The sequence below is a fragment of the Onychostoma macrolepis genome, chromosome 23, assembly GCF_012432095.1.
Source record: "Onychostoma macrolepis isolate SWU-2019 chromosome 23, ASM1243209v1, whole genome shotgun sequence".
NCBI lineage: Eukaryota > Metazoa > Chordata > Actinopteri > Cypriniformes > Cyprinidae > Onychostoma > Onychostoma macrolepis.
This window is the reverse complement of record NC_081177.1, coordinates 26,996,156-27,011,031: the sequence shown is the minus strand read 5'-3', so window position 1 is coordinate 27,011,031 and position 14,876 is coordinate 26,996,156. Positions and strand designations below refer to the sequence as shown.

At 36.8% G+C, this 14,876-nt stretch overlaps 1 protein-coding gene across 6 annotated transcripts in view; it reads right to left on the bottom strand.

The window, feature by feature from the left end:
• The window catches only part of LOC131531755 (utrophin-like), a 248,003-nt gene that overhangs the window by 148,943 nt on the left and 84,184 nt on the right, over window positions 1–14,876 (bottom strand). For all 6 annotated transcript variants that reach the window (XM_058762784.1, XM_058762788.1, XM_058762786.1 and 3 more), the window contains 11 exons: window positions 14,473–14,645; window positions 11,464–11,614; window positions 9,594–9,769; window positions 9,383–9,518; window positions 8,484–8,633; window positions 7,655–7,837; window positions 6,090–6,191; window positions 5,010–5,124; window positions 4,723–4,925; window positions 4,429–4,546; window positions 2,316–2,521 (listed from right to left, as the gene is read on the bottom strand). In XM_058762784.1, the coding sequence (XP_058618767.1) occupies window positions 2,316–2,521; window positions 4,429–4,546; window positions 4,723–4,925; window positions 5,010–5,124; window positions 6,090–6,191; window positions 7,655–7,837; window positions 8,484–8,633; window positions 9,383–9,518; window positions 9,594–9,769; window positions 11,464–11,614; window positions 14,473–14,645 (1,713 nt within the window). The remainder of the gene's footprint in view (window positions 1–2,315; window positions 2,522–4,428; window positions 4,547–4,722; window positions 4,926–5,009; window positions 5,125–6,089; window positions 6,192–7,654; window positions 7,838–8,483; window positions 8,634–9,382; window positions 9,519–9,593; window positions 9,770–11,463; window positions 11,615–14,472; window positions 14,646–14,876) is intronic.

The window sequence follows — 14,876 nt, the reverse complement described above, 5'->3', positions numbered from 1 at the left end:
TCAAATGTCGTTGCCCTCCAATGAGTTCAAATACAGGTGAAGTGATTTTATTTGGAAAAAAAAAAAAAAAACATTGAAATTATGAGATGCAGATATTTGTTACAGGGGTAAAGTTAAGACTTTAAGACCTTTCTAAGACCAAGTAAAGAACAGCTGTATTTCAGCAACACAACAAGTTTGAAAATACAACTACCAACACCATTACTTCATTAATTCATTTAACAAAAACAACCAAAAAAAAGTTTAGCTAAAAGTTAGCTTTGCTCACAAACACTACATTATGAAAATAACTTTTCATATACCTTCTGACCACACTGCATGTATAAAGATTGTCTAAAGACTCTTAAAACAAGATGTATTTACTTAAAAAAACAGAATTACAAAAAAAAAAAAAAAAAAGGATAATTGGCAAACTAAGTATCCACAAACAGACTTGGAAAAATCAACCATTCAAAAGTTTTCATATCCTACTGACAAAACACTATTACTCTTGGCTTAAGCATAAACTCACTTCAATTTGTTCAATTTCTCAGAAAACAATATCTTCGTTTTGTATCTAAAGTAAATGTTTCTTGATTTAAGGATGTTTAGATATTACATACTGAGGAATATACAAATATACTGAGGAAATTAGCAACATCTAATGCCACAACTTTTAAGATTTTCCGCTCTGATTTAAGACCTTTTTAAGATCTGCAGAAACCCTGTTACTGACATTTTACTGACATACGCAATTACACTTCCAGTGCTTTGCCATCATGTGTTGCTACAATCTGATAGTCACATCAAAACTATCTGCTGAGCTTGATCAGCAGCCCAAAGAAACTGCCTGAATACTGACAGGAATTTATAATTAAAAGCTAAATGCTTTAAAAAAAGAAATAAATAAATCAAAATGCAGACCTCGTATGATTCACTTGCTTGGTACTTAAAAGCAATCATCTGTATTTGAATGTTAGAATTCATTAATATCTGTAGCGAGCTGTTGATAACCACAGTAAATTAAAATATTTCACAAGCTTCTTCAGCCACAAAAAGATGTAACGCTCTGTCTGCAATTATAAACCAGAAAGATGACTCTTTTGTCAAGTCAGCTTATTAGGAAAAAAAAAACTCTTATTTTTGTTTCTAACAAGTCCACAAAGCTAAAAACACACCAAACCTCATAAAAGCACATGTACTGAACTTTAGCTAGTTATATTGTGTTCATTTGGGAAAGAAACTAAGCATGCTGAGAAAATAAATTAAAGTGACAACAAACGACTGGGGACGATACGGCCTAAAAATAAGAGAAGCTTGCTGCATTGAAAAAAGAAATATGAAGTTGGAGGAACACTGGAGGAAGCGTTGTCATGTATTATGGACTCGTATTTTAGCCAGAAGCAACAGTTTGAAGTTAAAAACATCTAAATGATGGATTTGTTTCTTACAAACATGCAGCTTTTGGCTTCTCAAGATGTTAACTGATGGACTGGAGTGGTGTGGATTATTTATTGTGATGCTTTAATCAGTGTTTGGACTCTCATTCTGACGGCACCCATTCACTGCAGAGCATCCATTGCTGAGCAAGTGATGGGATGCTACATTTCTCCAAATCTCTTTCAACAAAGACACAAACTTATCTACATCTTAAATTACCTGAAATTTTCATTTTTGGGAGAACTATTCCTTTAATCCATTTGTCCAGTTTGATTGGCAGTTCTTTAATTAGGTTGGATGATTAATCAAAAATTAAATCACATCCGAAGTGTTTATTTAATAAAAAAATTTGAAGCTTTTTCATTGAAAAAATCATAGTGGGCTTAATTGGAACATGTGCCTTACAAGGCCACTCCAGACTTTTAATTAAATAAAGCAATTTAATTTTGTCACTTCCTGACAAAACATACCACGAGTGTTTACTCTTCACTGTAATACCTACTTTAGTGAAAGACTGTTCAAATATCTATAAGAAAACATGTAGAGCTAAGATTCAGATGATCTTAATAGGGTCACTTCCAAAATTAATTAAATGACAAAGTGCAAAAAAAAAAAAAAAAGCCTGATGGATTTCTCCACTTCGCTCGACTACAAATCACACTGATCCAGATTCCTTTGTCGTCATATAAATCGAAATCATTATTTCTTTGTTGGAAACTGCATTTGTCTGGAACTCCTAACTAGGTTAGGACAAAGAGTTCAGGAACTGAGACCAAGTCTTGACACTTATGAAACTTATTTTTTTCCTGGAAGAGCAACAAATCTTTACACACTAAAAGATAACAATTTGACCTCTTACTGAGTGAAAGGTCACAGGTCAAAGGTCAAGATCTCACCTTGTTGTCACTGATCTGTTTGGTGAGCGGCTCTTGGTTCAGCTGCAGCAGGTTGTGCAGAAGCATCTCATTTTGACCAATCAGAGCCTTCACCTTGTGCCTCTGCTCCTCCCATTGGTCGCTGTGGCCAATCATGCATTCCAGCTGCAGAAGCCGCGCCTCCACGCCGTGCTGCGTGCCGTCCCATTGGCTGCGGACCTTCTCCACTGACACACGGCAGAAAGAGAGCAATGAGTCTCACACAACAGATGCCGTCCACACGCTTCTCCATTAACACACATCCTCAGTTTACAGTGTAAAACCGTCCGAGGTGTTATTCAAAGCCAAACTTATTTTCCTTTATTTATTTTTATATAGCAATAGCCAATTTGTCAAAGCCTTTGGTACTTGCTGACCAAAAAACAACAACTTTAAAAACTCTAACTAGAACTAAATATATTTCCCCTCCGGTTTCACAGACAAGGCTTAAGCTAGTCCTGGGCCCGTATTTATCAAGCTTCTCAAAGTGCCATTTTAGTCTTAAGTGCTAAGAATTCATGAAATTTACTCCTACATTCAAACTTAAGTATAAAAGCAAGTTATCAAATTTCTTAAAGCTAAGAATCACTCTTACTCTCCCAGTCATTTAAGACAGCTCGAGAGGTCTCTCAAGTGGTTAGGAGTTGGGTTTGTGATGGCGCTGAGGAGACAGAGACATGCGCAAATCTTTCAGGAGAGGAGGAATGTTCTTGACATGTTTGGCGACGAGCACTTAATCAAGCGGTTACATTTTCTCAGTTATTCAAAACGAGCAAAGAACATTTACATTACCAAAGAACATCATAACTGACTTCAGTCTGGCGCGAGTGTTATGCGATCTACACTGTACGATGAATAAATCTCTTATTTACACAGCACACGTCTGCGGCGCGTTACAGCTCCACGGCCACCGGAGCTGATCAGCTGTGCCGTGGCAAGTTTCTGAAGCGGCTCTCTGCGCTGCATCACTAAAGATAGGCACCTAGTCTATTTTTGACGGATAATAATAATAATAATCGTCGTCTCGCTGTCGTCAGGCATCAGCAACAGGCGATAGACTAAAACCTATGCAAAGACTAAAACCTATGCAAAGACTAAAACCAAGGCAAAGCGAAACTGACACCGAGACTCAGATTAAGATATGCTAAAGCTAAGATTAAAATTTAGATTAAGACTAAAACAAACACATACCCCCAGTTTCACAGACAAGGTTTAAGCCTAATCCAAGACTAAAATGTAAGTCTGAGCTGTTTCAACTGAAAGAACCTTGCATTGACTGATCTTACTGCCTTTGTTTTGTCTTAAGATGCACCTCAGTAATGTTTTTTTCTAAGGCACGTTTATAAAAATTACTTAAACGTCCTAATTGAACTATGACCTAATCCTGGTTTAGTCTAAACCCTGTCTGTGAAACCGGCCTAAGATTATGATTTAAAATTGAATACTAAATTTATAATTAAGACAAAGACAGGCTAAGATTATGACTAAAAACATTTGCTTAACAATGGCAAAACAAAAACTGAGATTAAAATGAGACTAAGATTAAAAGCAAGACAAATATTAGGACTAAGGCAAAGACTAAAACCAACACAAAGCCAAATTTACATTGAAGATTAAGATTAAAATAGAGTAAGATATAGATATAGAAATAGGTATAGAAAAGTTTGGGATCAGTGAAATGATTTACCCCCAGTTTCACAGACAAGGTTTAGGCCTAATCCCAGACTAAATTGCAAGTCTGAGCTGTTTTAACTGAAAGAAACTTGCACTGGCTGATCTTTAAATATCTCAGTGCCTTTGTTTTGTTCCAGAACGAATTTTTTTCCAGCTGATGAACGAAACAAATATTGACAGCCAATCAGAATCCATCCTGCTATAAACGAACTCGAGAATTTAAAGCGACAGACGCGCGTGCGCTTAGAATAAACAGATGATATCGTTCACTGGTGTGGACGCTAATATCGTTATCTTTATAGTTATTGTTCTTGGTGTGAATGGGGCTTTAAGCTTTGTCTGGGAAACTGGGGGTAAGAAAGGAAGATTCAGACCAAGGCTGAGATAAAGACAATTCAGATGTTGATGAACATCCGCTCACGTTTCTCAGAGATGGAGGTGCGCACGTCGAGGTTGGAGGTTTTGTTCTTGATGTTTTGCGCCAGAGTGATGATGTCTTCCAGCTGTGGATGTCTCTGCTCGAGATCTCCTTTAGTCACCTACAATCACAACACCTTCAAAATGAGACGCTGTCTGTAATGGCTCAGGCAGGGGTCTGAATAATAATTCTGTGTATAGCCATAAATCACAGTTTTTATTTTCAATTTAAGGAATAAGCTTCTAGCTATTTGCCATCCCGGAGCCAAGCATCTCAGATGTAACACTGCGGTCTGACCTGCAGGCGGCCGATGGTGGTGTGGATCTCCTCTTTGTCTCCCACCGTGACGATGTTGGATTTGAGCATCTGGTGGATGAGGAGCAGCCAGTCCGCCAGCTCTGTGGCCGTCTGGTGGAGGTCGCTGGGGCCCACCAGCTCTGGACTGGGACGCCGCTCCTCGCTCATCAGACTGAGCATGTGAACCGCAGACGGCACGCTCGCTGAGACACACACACACACACACACGGTAAACACTCTGGAGGAGCAGCGAGAGCGTCCGCTTCACCTGTCTGTGCTGCACTCACCTGTGAACTGCTGCTGAGAGACTTGTTGTGTCCATGGAGAAAGAGGCTGCTGCGGCGTCTCCTTCAGTCTGGAGTCCAGAGCTTTCCAATCTGCAGCCAGCTGCTCGATTTTACTCTACAAACACACATACACCATCTTAATTCTCATCCAGCTCTCTATTCATCTGTACTTTGCAAACAAAACCACAACAACAATTGAGTAAGTGCTGTGTAACAATCAACGGATCACTGTTGATGGGAAAGTACATGCTTTTCAGTGTGTATTGTGATAATCTACCTCCTTCCTTAAAATTGTGTATAGTGTTAAGGTCTGTTCAGACCAAGATGAATATCCGGTGCAAATATTTGGTGTGTTAAACATTTCAATTTGAACACTAATGCAAACATTTGCATTGCGAATGCAACAGATTATTCTTTTTTACGGATTGTTCTAATCTCTTTTCCATCGTACTGTGAAGAAAGCTGGCAAACCAGTAACATTTGCATTTTTTGATCAATACATATATCTGAAAAATAATTACTTTTACAGCAAATAATGTCAATTCTGTTTGACTTCTCAAATTTTATTATGCATTGTATGAAGACAAATTGCATACGAAAAATATTTGTGTTGGTGTAAGCTAAAAAACGCATGTAGTTGAAATAAATGTTACCGGAAAAAATGAAATTTATTTAGTTTCCAAAGCAACATGTAGTAAAATACCTAAAACTACCTGTAAATAAAATAAAACTAATTAATATCACTAACTAAATAATTAATAATTATTTAATAAAAACTAAATTAATAATTGAAACCAAAATGAATAAAAACTACAGACAAAATACATAGAAAAACTTATAAAAAAACAACAAGTTTACTAAATCTAAAATTAAAGTGAAACCATTAAAAAAAAAAAAATCTAATTTCAAATATTAACTATATAAAATGTTATCTTCTATGTTAAAATTACACTGGCGTGAACAGGGATTTACCATCAAGCTCACTTCATTTAAGGTAAAATTCATTACTTTTCATTCATTTAAAAAATGCTTTGGCATCGCACTATTAATGATAGAAAGTTTTTCCTGGGTGACACAAACCTTTTCCTGTGGTAAAAGCAGCTGTTTCCTCTGGAGCTCAATAGAGTAGGACAACAGCTCCTCCAGCTCTCGCTTCTGCTCTCGCATGGACATTTCCACAACCTGCACCAATACAGATCAGTCAGATCTCAGTTAAAACGTGATAGTCATTGTTAGATATACTGGTCTCACTGGGATGAACTAGACCAAAACATTAAAGACTAAACAACTCACAGACAGAGCTGAGTAGTAACTGATTAATCGTATTAATCTAATCTTTTTTTAAATGGATTCCCAAATGATTTTTTTTTTTTTTGTCAGCCAAAACCACTTTGACACGAAATATATATATTTTTTAAATAGCTCTGAGGTAGTTAATATTTCAATAATTTACCAACACGTTTGCAGTTCGATGTCGCTTAATGTTCACATTGGCATGCAGGTAAACAAATGATACATTTCTATTTTTAGGGTTTAATTAATGGTAAGCTTTTTATCAACTCACAAACCCACTGCAGTTCTTACATTGAGCCTAGTTTAATGCATTTATTGATGTTGACCGAGTAAATGGATCTCTTTGTTTTTTTTTATATCAGTATGGCACATTTTTACATTAGGTAAGCATTGGTAAATAGTCAGTTCATCCTTTATAAAGCATTGTCCCAACATTAAAAGTCATTAATAAGCAGTTTATAAATACAGCTATAAATGCCTTGTTCTTGATTTAGAAGCATATCTATTACAAAGGAGACTTAAAGGCTCAGTTATATTCCTAACATAAAAAATAAACAAACACAACACAGAGTGATACAGAACTCAGAAATATTTATTTCAAGATGCAAAAAAAAATGAAACTGTATAACTGTACACTTGAATTTTTATTTTTTTTCTATGAAATTGCAGAGGTTTATTTTATTTATTTATTTTTATCAAGTGTATAGTTGTATAGTTTAATTTTTTGCATCTTGAAATAAATATTTCAGTGTTCTGTATCCCTCTGTGTTGTGTTTGTTTAACTTTTCTGTTTGGGAGATAAATGAGTCTTTAAATCTGCTTTGTAGATGTAGTCCTCACTTTAGATGAGCTCACAAAAATAGATGGCTGGCAACTACTAAATGTTTTATAACTACCTGACTTAATCATGAATTACAGCAGGAATATGTGTTAATAAAGCATTTATTAACACACTGAGCAACTATTATCATGTGTCTATTAATACGATTTATAAATGTACATTTAAATAGTTTATTAATCATTTACTTACACTTTCTAAATGATCTTATGAACCACTGACAACTCCTAAATAACTGGTTTGTAAATAACGTAATCATTTAGAAATGATAAATTGATCATTAATAAAGTATGAAAACACAATTATTAAACATTTTAGATATGCTCAAGAACAAAACATGTATAGCTGTATTTATAAACTGCTTACTAATGCCTATTAATGTTGGGACAATGCTTTATAAAGGATGAATTGACTGTTTACTAATGCTTAACTAATGATTCAGTCAGTCATTCAGGTTAGGAACGACATGAGGGTGAGTGTTTAAATCCAGGACGGTCTGGTGTGAGCGTCTGACCTGTCTCTCCGTGGATGTGACGTCGCTCAGAGACTGGCTGCTGATGTAAACCCAGTCTCCCAGTCTGTGCATGCGCTCCTGGAACTGACTGTACGACGCCAGCCTCCTCTCGTCCTGCAGCGGTGTGTGTGTCTGCAGACGACCCTCCACCTCACGCAGCTTATCCAGCAGCTCACGACTCGCCTTCAAACACACACACACACACACGATTACAGGCCACTCACATCAAGCAGTAGTGACAGAGCGCTGTATGAGCCTGCCAGATTAATCTGCATATATATGGCCACTCCAGCATTAGCCGAAAACTGCCTGGGTCAGGTCCAGATTTACTATATATTTCCAGTGAAAACTGATTGAAATTATTTAATTGTTGAAATGCAGCAGGGTTAATGTATTTCTGTAGGTCAAACCCAGAAATGAGTTTTAGCACTTCTGCTTCCTCTGTCATGAAGGCAATGGCTCTTTTGATTGGCTTTTTGGCTCAAGCTCAAGATATACTCATGCTTTATTTTATGACATTAAATGCACCAGTAAACCCCAGTGTTTAAATCAGTGTTTTTTGAAGCTTTTACTCATCTTGTTTGCTGACAAGTGGCTCATTTTAAATATAAAAATCCTGGCTTTTTGTCGTGTAAACAGGCTGATGCTACTTCCAGGTTGGCCTACAAAGCTCTCTCATCACTGAGGCGCTCTATTGTGTGTGTCTTGTTTGGCATCATTAAAACGTACCAGAAAGACAGCCGTGTAGATATAAAAACATGAGGGCGACACTCAAAAAAAGGGTAGAAAGATAGAGAGAATTCGATATAAGACAGAATTGATTGCGTACTTTACTCCAACTGATGTTTATCTGCCTGATTTTATTCATGTGTGTGTCTCTGTCCTGAGGACTCAGACTGGAGTTTGACAAGATCTGAGAGCCGGTTTTATTCAGCCACAACAGCGTCTCATTCTGACCATCCATCTCCTCCGTCAAGGCCTGAGAGAGAGAGAGAGAGAGAGAGAGAGTGTGTGTGTGTGTTAAAACAGACGTTCTGAGGCACTAGCTGCTGTTTTGGGAAATAATCAATTAAAATGGTTTATAATTAATACTTTTTATAATTAAAACCTTTTTAAACTAACTTTTTTTGAGCTTTTAAATTAGGGGTGTTTTAGTGTTAATAGTTGCATTTAGAGTAAATTTACACTACCATTCAAAAGTCTGGGGTCTTTCTTTCAAAAACAAAAACTTTTATTCAGCAAGGACAAAAACAATTTTTAAAATCTTACCAATCCCAAATTTCTCAGTGGGAAACGTGTGCGCTTGAGTTTTTGACTAACTAAATGTAACAACATTAATGTAAACTAAAACTAAAATTAAATCAAAATTGTAAACTGGTCAAATATTGAATTTAAATAATTCTGAAAATGATCTGTTAAGACCTCAACAGATTTCTTAACTAAATACAGAACATAAAGCACATAAAATAAAAATAAAAACAAAAATGTGCGCATGAAATAAAAACCAAAATAATAAGCCACTGCTGAAACTAAAACTAAATATGGTCATGAAGAATATGTGCTTTATAAACACTAATTAACAGCCAATATGTTAATAATAGGCATGCTAATAAGCAACTAGTTAATAGTGAGAATTGCTCCCTAAACTAAAGTGTTACCTTTTTTTTCTTGAATACTATCAATGCAGTTACTCAATGAAGCAGAGGTGTGTGTGTGTGTGTGTCGAACCTTGAGCTCTCTGAGGCTCATGTCGGTGGCTGAAACGGGCAGCGTCGCCACGGCAACCTCTGTGTGCTCCAGCCACTGAGCCAGACCAGCAGTCCTCTGAACCACATCCATCACGGCCGGATCCTCACCCATCAACCTGCAAAAACAGCGTTTAGCACACACACATACACACACACACTGATCTGAGAGTTTGAGCTGCGGTCCGGCTCACCTGCGCTGCCGCTCACACACTTCTCTCTCGACATGCGTCCAGCGGCGTCTCAGAGCGTCCAGCTTCTCCTGCAGCAGAGCGGCGTCAGGTGACGACACCTGAGCGATGATGTGCTCTCCAGACCGGCTCAAAACCACCACCACAGACTGATGAGAGGCCAGACCCTCCTCCAGATCCTACACACACACACACACACACACACACAGGGTTAATGAACGTTTGACCTGTCAGAAACAGGACGTTGCCACTTCTCTTCACATGCAAATGAGGGCAAGAAATGCATCTGACCTTAATTTGTATTAGAAAACAATTTCATGTTCAACTCGCACACTTTCAGCACTTTCAGACCCAGAAACACACACACATCTGGTCAGGTATCCTTGTAGGGACTCTCCACAGAAGTAATGGTAAGATGTTACCAAAGATGTAACCTCAAATTAGGTCCCCACCATGACACGAGTCCCCATGAGTCTGTGTGTATTCAGTTTAAGTCCCCACCAGGATATATAAACCTGTACACACACACACACACTCTCTCTCCAAAGCTCTGCCAGACTGTGAAACACACGTAAGCAGGCATGAGTCTAACGATGAATGTCCTCGTTTGAGTTTTCTGTGTTAATTGCAGGAGAAGAGGCGACTGTGACTCATTCACACATCAGTCGTACAAACATTGTTGGTTTATTTTGCTTGTATGCTAGAAATCATTTTTATACATTTAATTGTGGGTTAGAAGTGCTTGTTGACTTAATTATCATATAATTATCACACAATTATCAATTAGCATCTCACAGAATGAACACTGATCTCCATTAACATTCATGGTTAATGATTACTCCCCTCTATAATTATGCTCTGTGATTTTTTCTGCCTTTTCCGTTCACAGTATGACATTTTGTTGAAATTTACATAGACATTAATGCACGTGGAAGATGCTTTTATTTAAACTGACTGAAATGTATTCCAGCTATAGATTTTATGGGAACTGAACCCATGAACGTGTACCTGTAAGTGCAAAAATAATTTGCAAAGAAGCAAACGTACATAAAAAAGCATAATTGAATTGTAAAAATGACCCTGGCTGATGTAAATGACACATGCATTTAAATCTGTCAAATGATTTGCATATCTACTGACAAATTTGACCATAATGGAAAAGTTTCCATGAGAAGCTTACCAAGGATTCGAAAAAATTCATTGAAGAGATTCATATTTAACATGTTTATAACCTAAACATGCACTCACTATTGTTCAAAAGTTTGTGGTCAGTAAGATTTTTTTTAAAAGAAGTCTCTTCTGCTCACTAAGGTTGCATTCATCTGATCAAAAATATAGTAAAAACAGCAATAATATTGTAAAATATTATTACAAATTAAAATGGGTGATTTCTATGTAAATATATGTTAAAGTGTAATTTATTTCTGTGATCAAAGCTGAATTTTCAGCATCATTACTCTTGTCTTCAGCATCACATGGTCCTTCAGAAATCATTCTGATATGCTGATTTATTATGAATGTTGGAAACTGTTTTTTTTTTTTTTTTTTTTTTGGAAAATTGAATTTTGTTTTATTTTTTGATAAACAGACATCTTTACAGTAACTTTTTTTTATCAATTTATTGCCTTTTTTTTTTTTTTTTTTACAAAGTTACTGACCCAAAAGAATGTAATTTTATGTATACTTCATTAATATTCTTATTTTTTTAGTTTATCTGAACATTGTATAAAACGCTTTCATTTTCTCAGTTCACTCGTCATTGGGATTTGAAACTACAACCTATCGGTTAGCAGATCTTTAACCACTACGTCATTATGGAGCAGGTCATAACGGAATGGATCTGTGACCGGTGACCTTTGACCCCGTGTCTGACCTGTTGCTGTGCACGAGCGCGGTCCAGGTCCAGTTCTCCGTCTGATCCGATGCTGTCAGCCAGGATTTGTTCAGTGTCGCTCAGCCACTGCGAGAGATCGTTCATGTCGCAGTGAAACTGTCTCCACTCCTCCACAGCTCGATCAAAACACCTGCACACACACACACACACACACACACACACCTAAGCCATGATTTCCTCACATTACATGCATTTCCTCAATTAAACACAACAGCACTGTGTGTTTCAAATCGTTTATCTCGTTCTCAAGCAAATGTGGCATGTTTGCACAAGAGATGCATTGATACCACTCGCCAGTAAATCTATCAGACAGAGAGCGCCCTCAAGCACTCAGTATCAGCGTCATAAATTCATTTCTCTGAGAGGACGAACACAAACGGCTGCTCGAGCTGACGTTACATTCATCAAAAGATCTTAATGATTCACTCACAGAGATTGCGGCCCTATCTGACAGATCACTGTGCAATAAAGCATGTAGAAGTTAAAACTGCAGCTGAAACTATGTTGATTTTAACCATGAGCGCTGAAGGCACCAGTGCGTCAGTGTTATTAACTCAAACTGATTTCATTACTTGAAATAAAACGGAAATAAAATAAAATACAAATATTCGATGACTAATATTCTTAAAAGTAAAACACAAATTAAATCCAAATAGAATTTTTCATTTTTTATAAATATTGATGAAAACTGAAAATATAAAAATCAAAGACTAATTTAAAACATGAATAAATACCATAATAGGCTGCTTAACTTAAGAATTAAATAAAAACTGATCTGCTCAAGCTACTTAACCAGTAAGAACCTGCTGTTTCATATTAAACCGGCTAAACTAACACACCCTTCTTCACTGGAAATGCTTCTCTGACGACTGACTTTATTGGTGATCAGCATGCTTAAACTGGTACCCCAGCTAGCCCAGCATCATTTTTTGGAAACCAATGTTGGTCTTTCCGGCAGGGAACTCTGGCTCTTCCTCATGTCAGCGGGTGTCTATGAAACTGGCTGAGTAACTGGGTCACATTTCTGTTTAACAGTGTGGAAAGCAGGCGGATTTCACTTCAACTTCCTGTGTGACTGACTTCTGACAGAGATGAAATCCTGCTCACCTCAGAGAACAACCCACCTCTTAAATTATTAACTTTGAGCTCTGAAGTCAATCTCAAGAAAACATGTCTAGGTCACATTTCAACCCAAAAATCGAAGGAAAAATATGAAGAATTATATTTTGCAAGAAGAAATAAAAGTCTCTTTAGGCCTGTTTTAGCATAATTACATTATATTCATGACAATCATGCGCTTTTTCCAGAAATTAAGTTACTGTATTAAGTTAAATCAAGTTACTGTAGACTTTTTTGCAATTCTCATTTTTCTCAAAAATAATTGATTTTTTAGTATTATTTATATACTATTATGGTTTTATTAACATTTTGACTTTAAATTTTACATTTTCAGTTATTATTATTTTATTACAATTTTATTTATTTATTTATGTACGTATGAATGCATAAATTGTGTAATGTGCTGTTGTTGTTGTTGTTTTTCTCAGTTGCCAACACTACTCATTTTTGCTTAGTTTTTTTATTTTTATATAATATTTATGTTCTTTTGTTTCATCTTCATTTTAAGTAATAAAAATGTTCTTTAAAAAAATCTTAATGGGCTTCATCCTATAATTTTGTGTAAAATATGGCATGTTCTTGTCAGGTTTTGTGTGATTGCATCTCAAACTTATTCTACAACAGTAAAAAAAAAAAAAAAAAAAAAAAATCGATAATTGATAATAATAAATGATAATTGTGATGTAATAATCATCATTATGCCATGGTCTGTCTGAATACTGGATTCTGATTGGCTGGCAGGTGTTGATTAAATTCGTTGAACTGCAGGTAGTTCCAGGTCAGTTTAATCACGTTCTATATTAATGTGCTTTCTATAAACATTGGTAACCATAGTAACATACAGTTACAATTGAATAGTAATACAGACACAATTGAATAGTAATACAGACGAAGATAACCGTCATTTTTATCGTTCCGGTCAAATATTGCAGTGCAAATATTATTAACATCTTTAATATGTGAATGCTGGCAAATGACCATGGCATAAACGGGATAATCAACGGCTAGCTGTGCATTAAACGATTTGAATGCGTTGCGCGTCGGGTGGTTCTTCGCCTCCACGTCATGCATTAAAATCGTTTAATGCACAGCTAGCCATTGATTATCCCTTACTTATACTACAAAGGCAACTTTTTTAACTAATTAGCACTGATGGTATTATTCATCATTTTAATTTTGCTTGAAACCGTCCGAGTGTGATGTTTGTTTAAATCAGAAGCACTCTGCACCAGAATTAATGAAAGTTTGAGTAGCGAGATACTGGCATTGGTTTCTCTCTCTTCCTCATGCATTTATAATATCCAGGGACTTGACACATTTCTCTATGGACCAATCATCAGCACATATTCCTCGACTCAGAGCCGTAGCCTCCACAGATACTGAGAGGGCATATCCTCCCTCCCTCCAACTAAATTCAGATTGGGCATTGAGCGTTATGGGTTTTTAAATGATTGCATGTGCTGCCCCCAATCCTAAATGCATGAGCACATCCTTCCCTGGACTCCTCCATTAGCATGTTACGAATGGGCAAAATAACATTAGGAAATCTACCTTCGATAAGGAGAAAATGAGGAAATATATGCTTGAATGCCAACTCTTCCTAACTCACTGCAACCAACGCTCACACACATCCAACTGGAAGATCACTACAATTAAAGATATGGATAATTATGACCCCCTTCATAACTACAGATTCAATATTATAATCTCTCATGCTGTATTCATCATTGGCTTCATGCAATAACTACTATCATGTCCAATAAATGAAATGCAAACATTTTTTTCAGGTTCACTTTTCAGGGGACACGGCAAAAGACTGCTTGTCTAGACAGGGAATTATGGGAAAATGCAGAGTCATTCGAGGCTCACCCTTTCCTCTGGCTGTACATGCGGTTGACTCTGTCCCACTCTGAGTTCAGCTGTGTCAGGGCATCAGATATCTGTGCCATCTCCTGTCTGGAAGCTTCCAGAATCACATCAGGCTGGCGCTCGTTAATCACTTCAACCAGCTCACCCAACCGCTCCAAACTCTCCTTTATATTCTAGAAACAGAGACACAGAGAAGTCAATACAAAACAAACAGAACAACTGAAAACACCCGTTGCTCTGGTCAATTTAGCCTCTACAGAGGACCGGTAGTGAACAGGAAGTTATTATGGGCAACAGTTTAGCTTACACTTAATGAGCAGACTGTAGTTTGGCAAGCTAATTTCAAAGCAGTTTCCCCAGTTTGTGACCCTGGAGCACAAAACCAGTCATAAGCAGCACAAGTA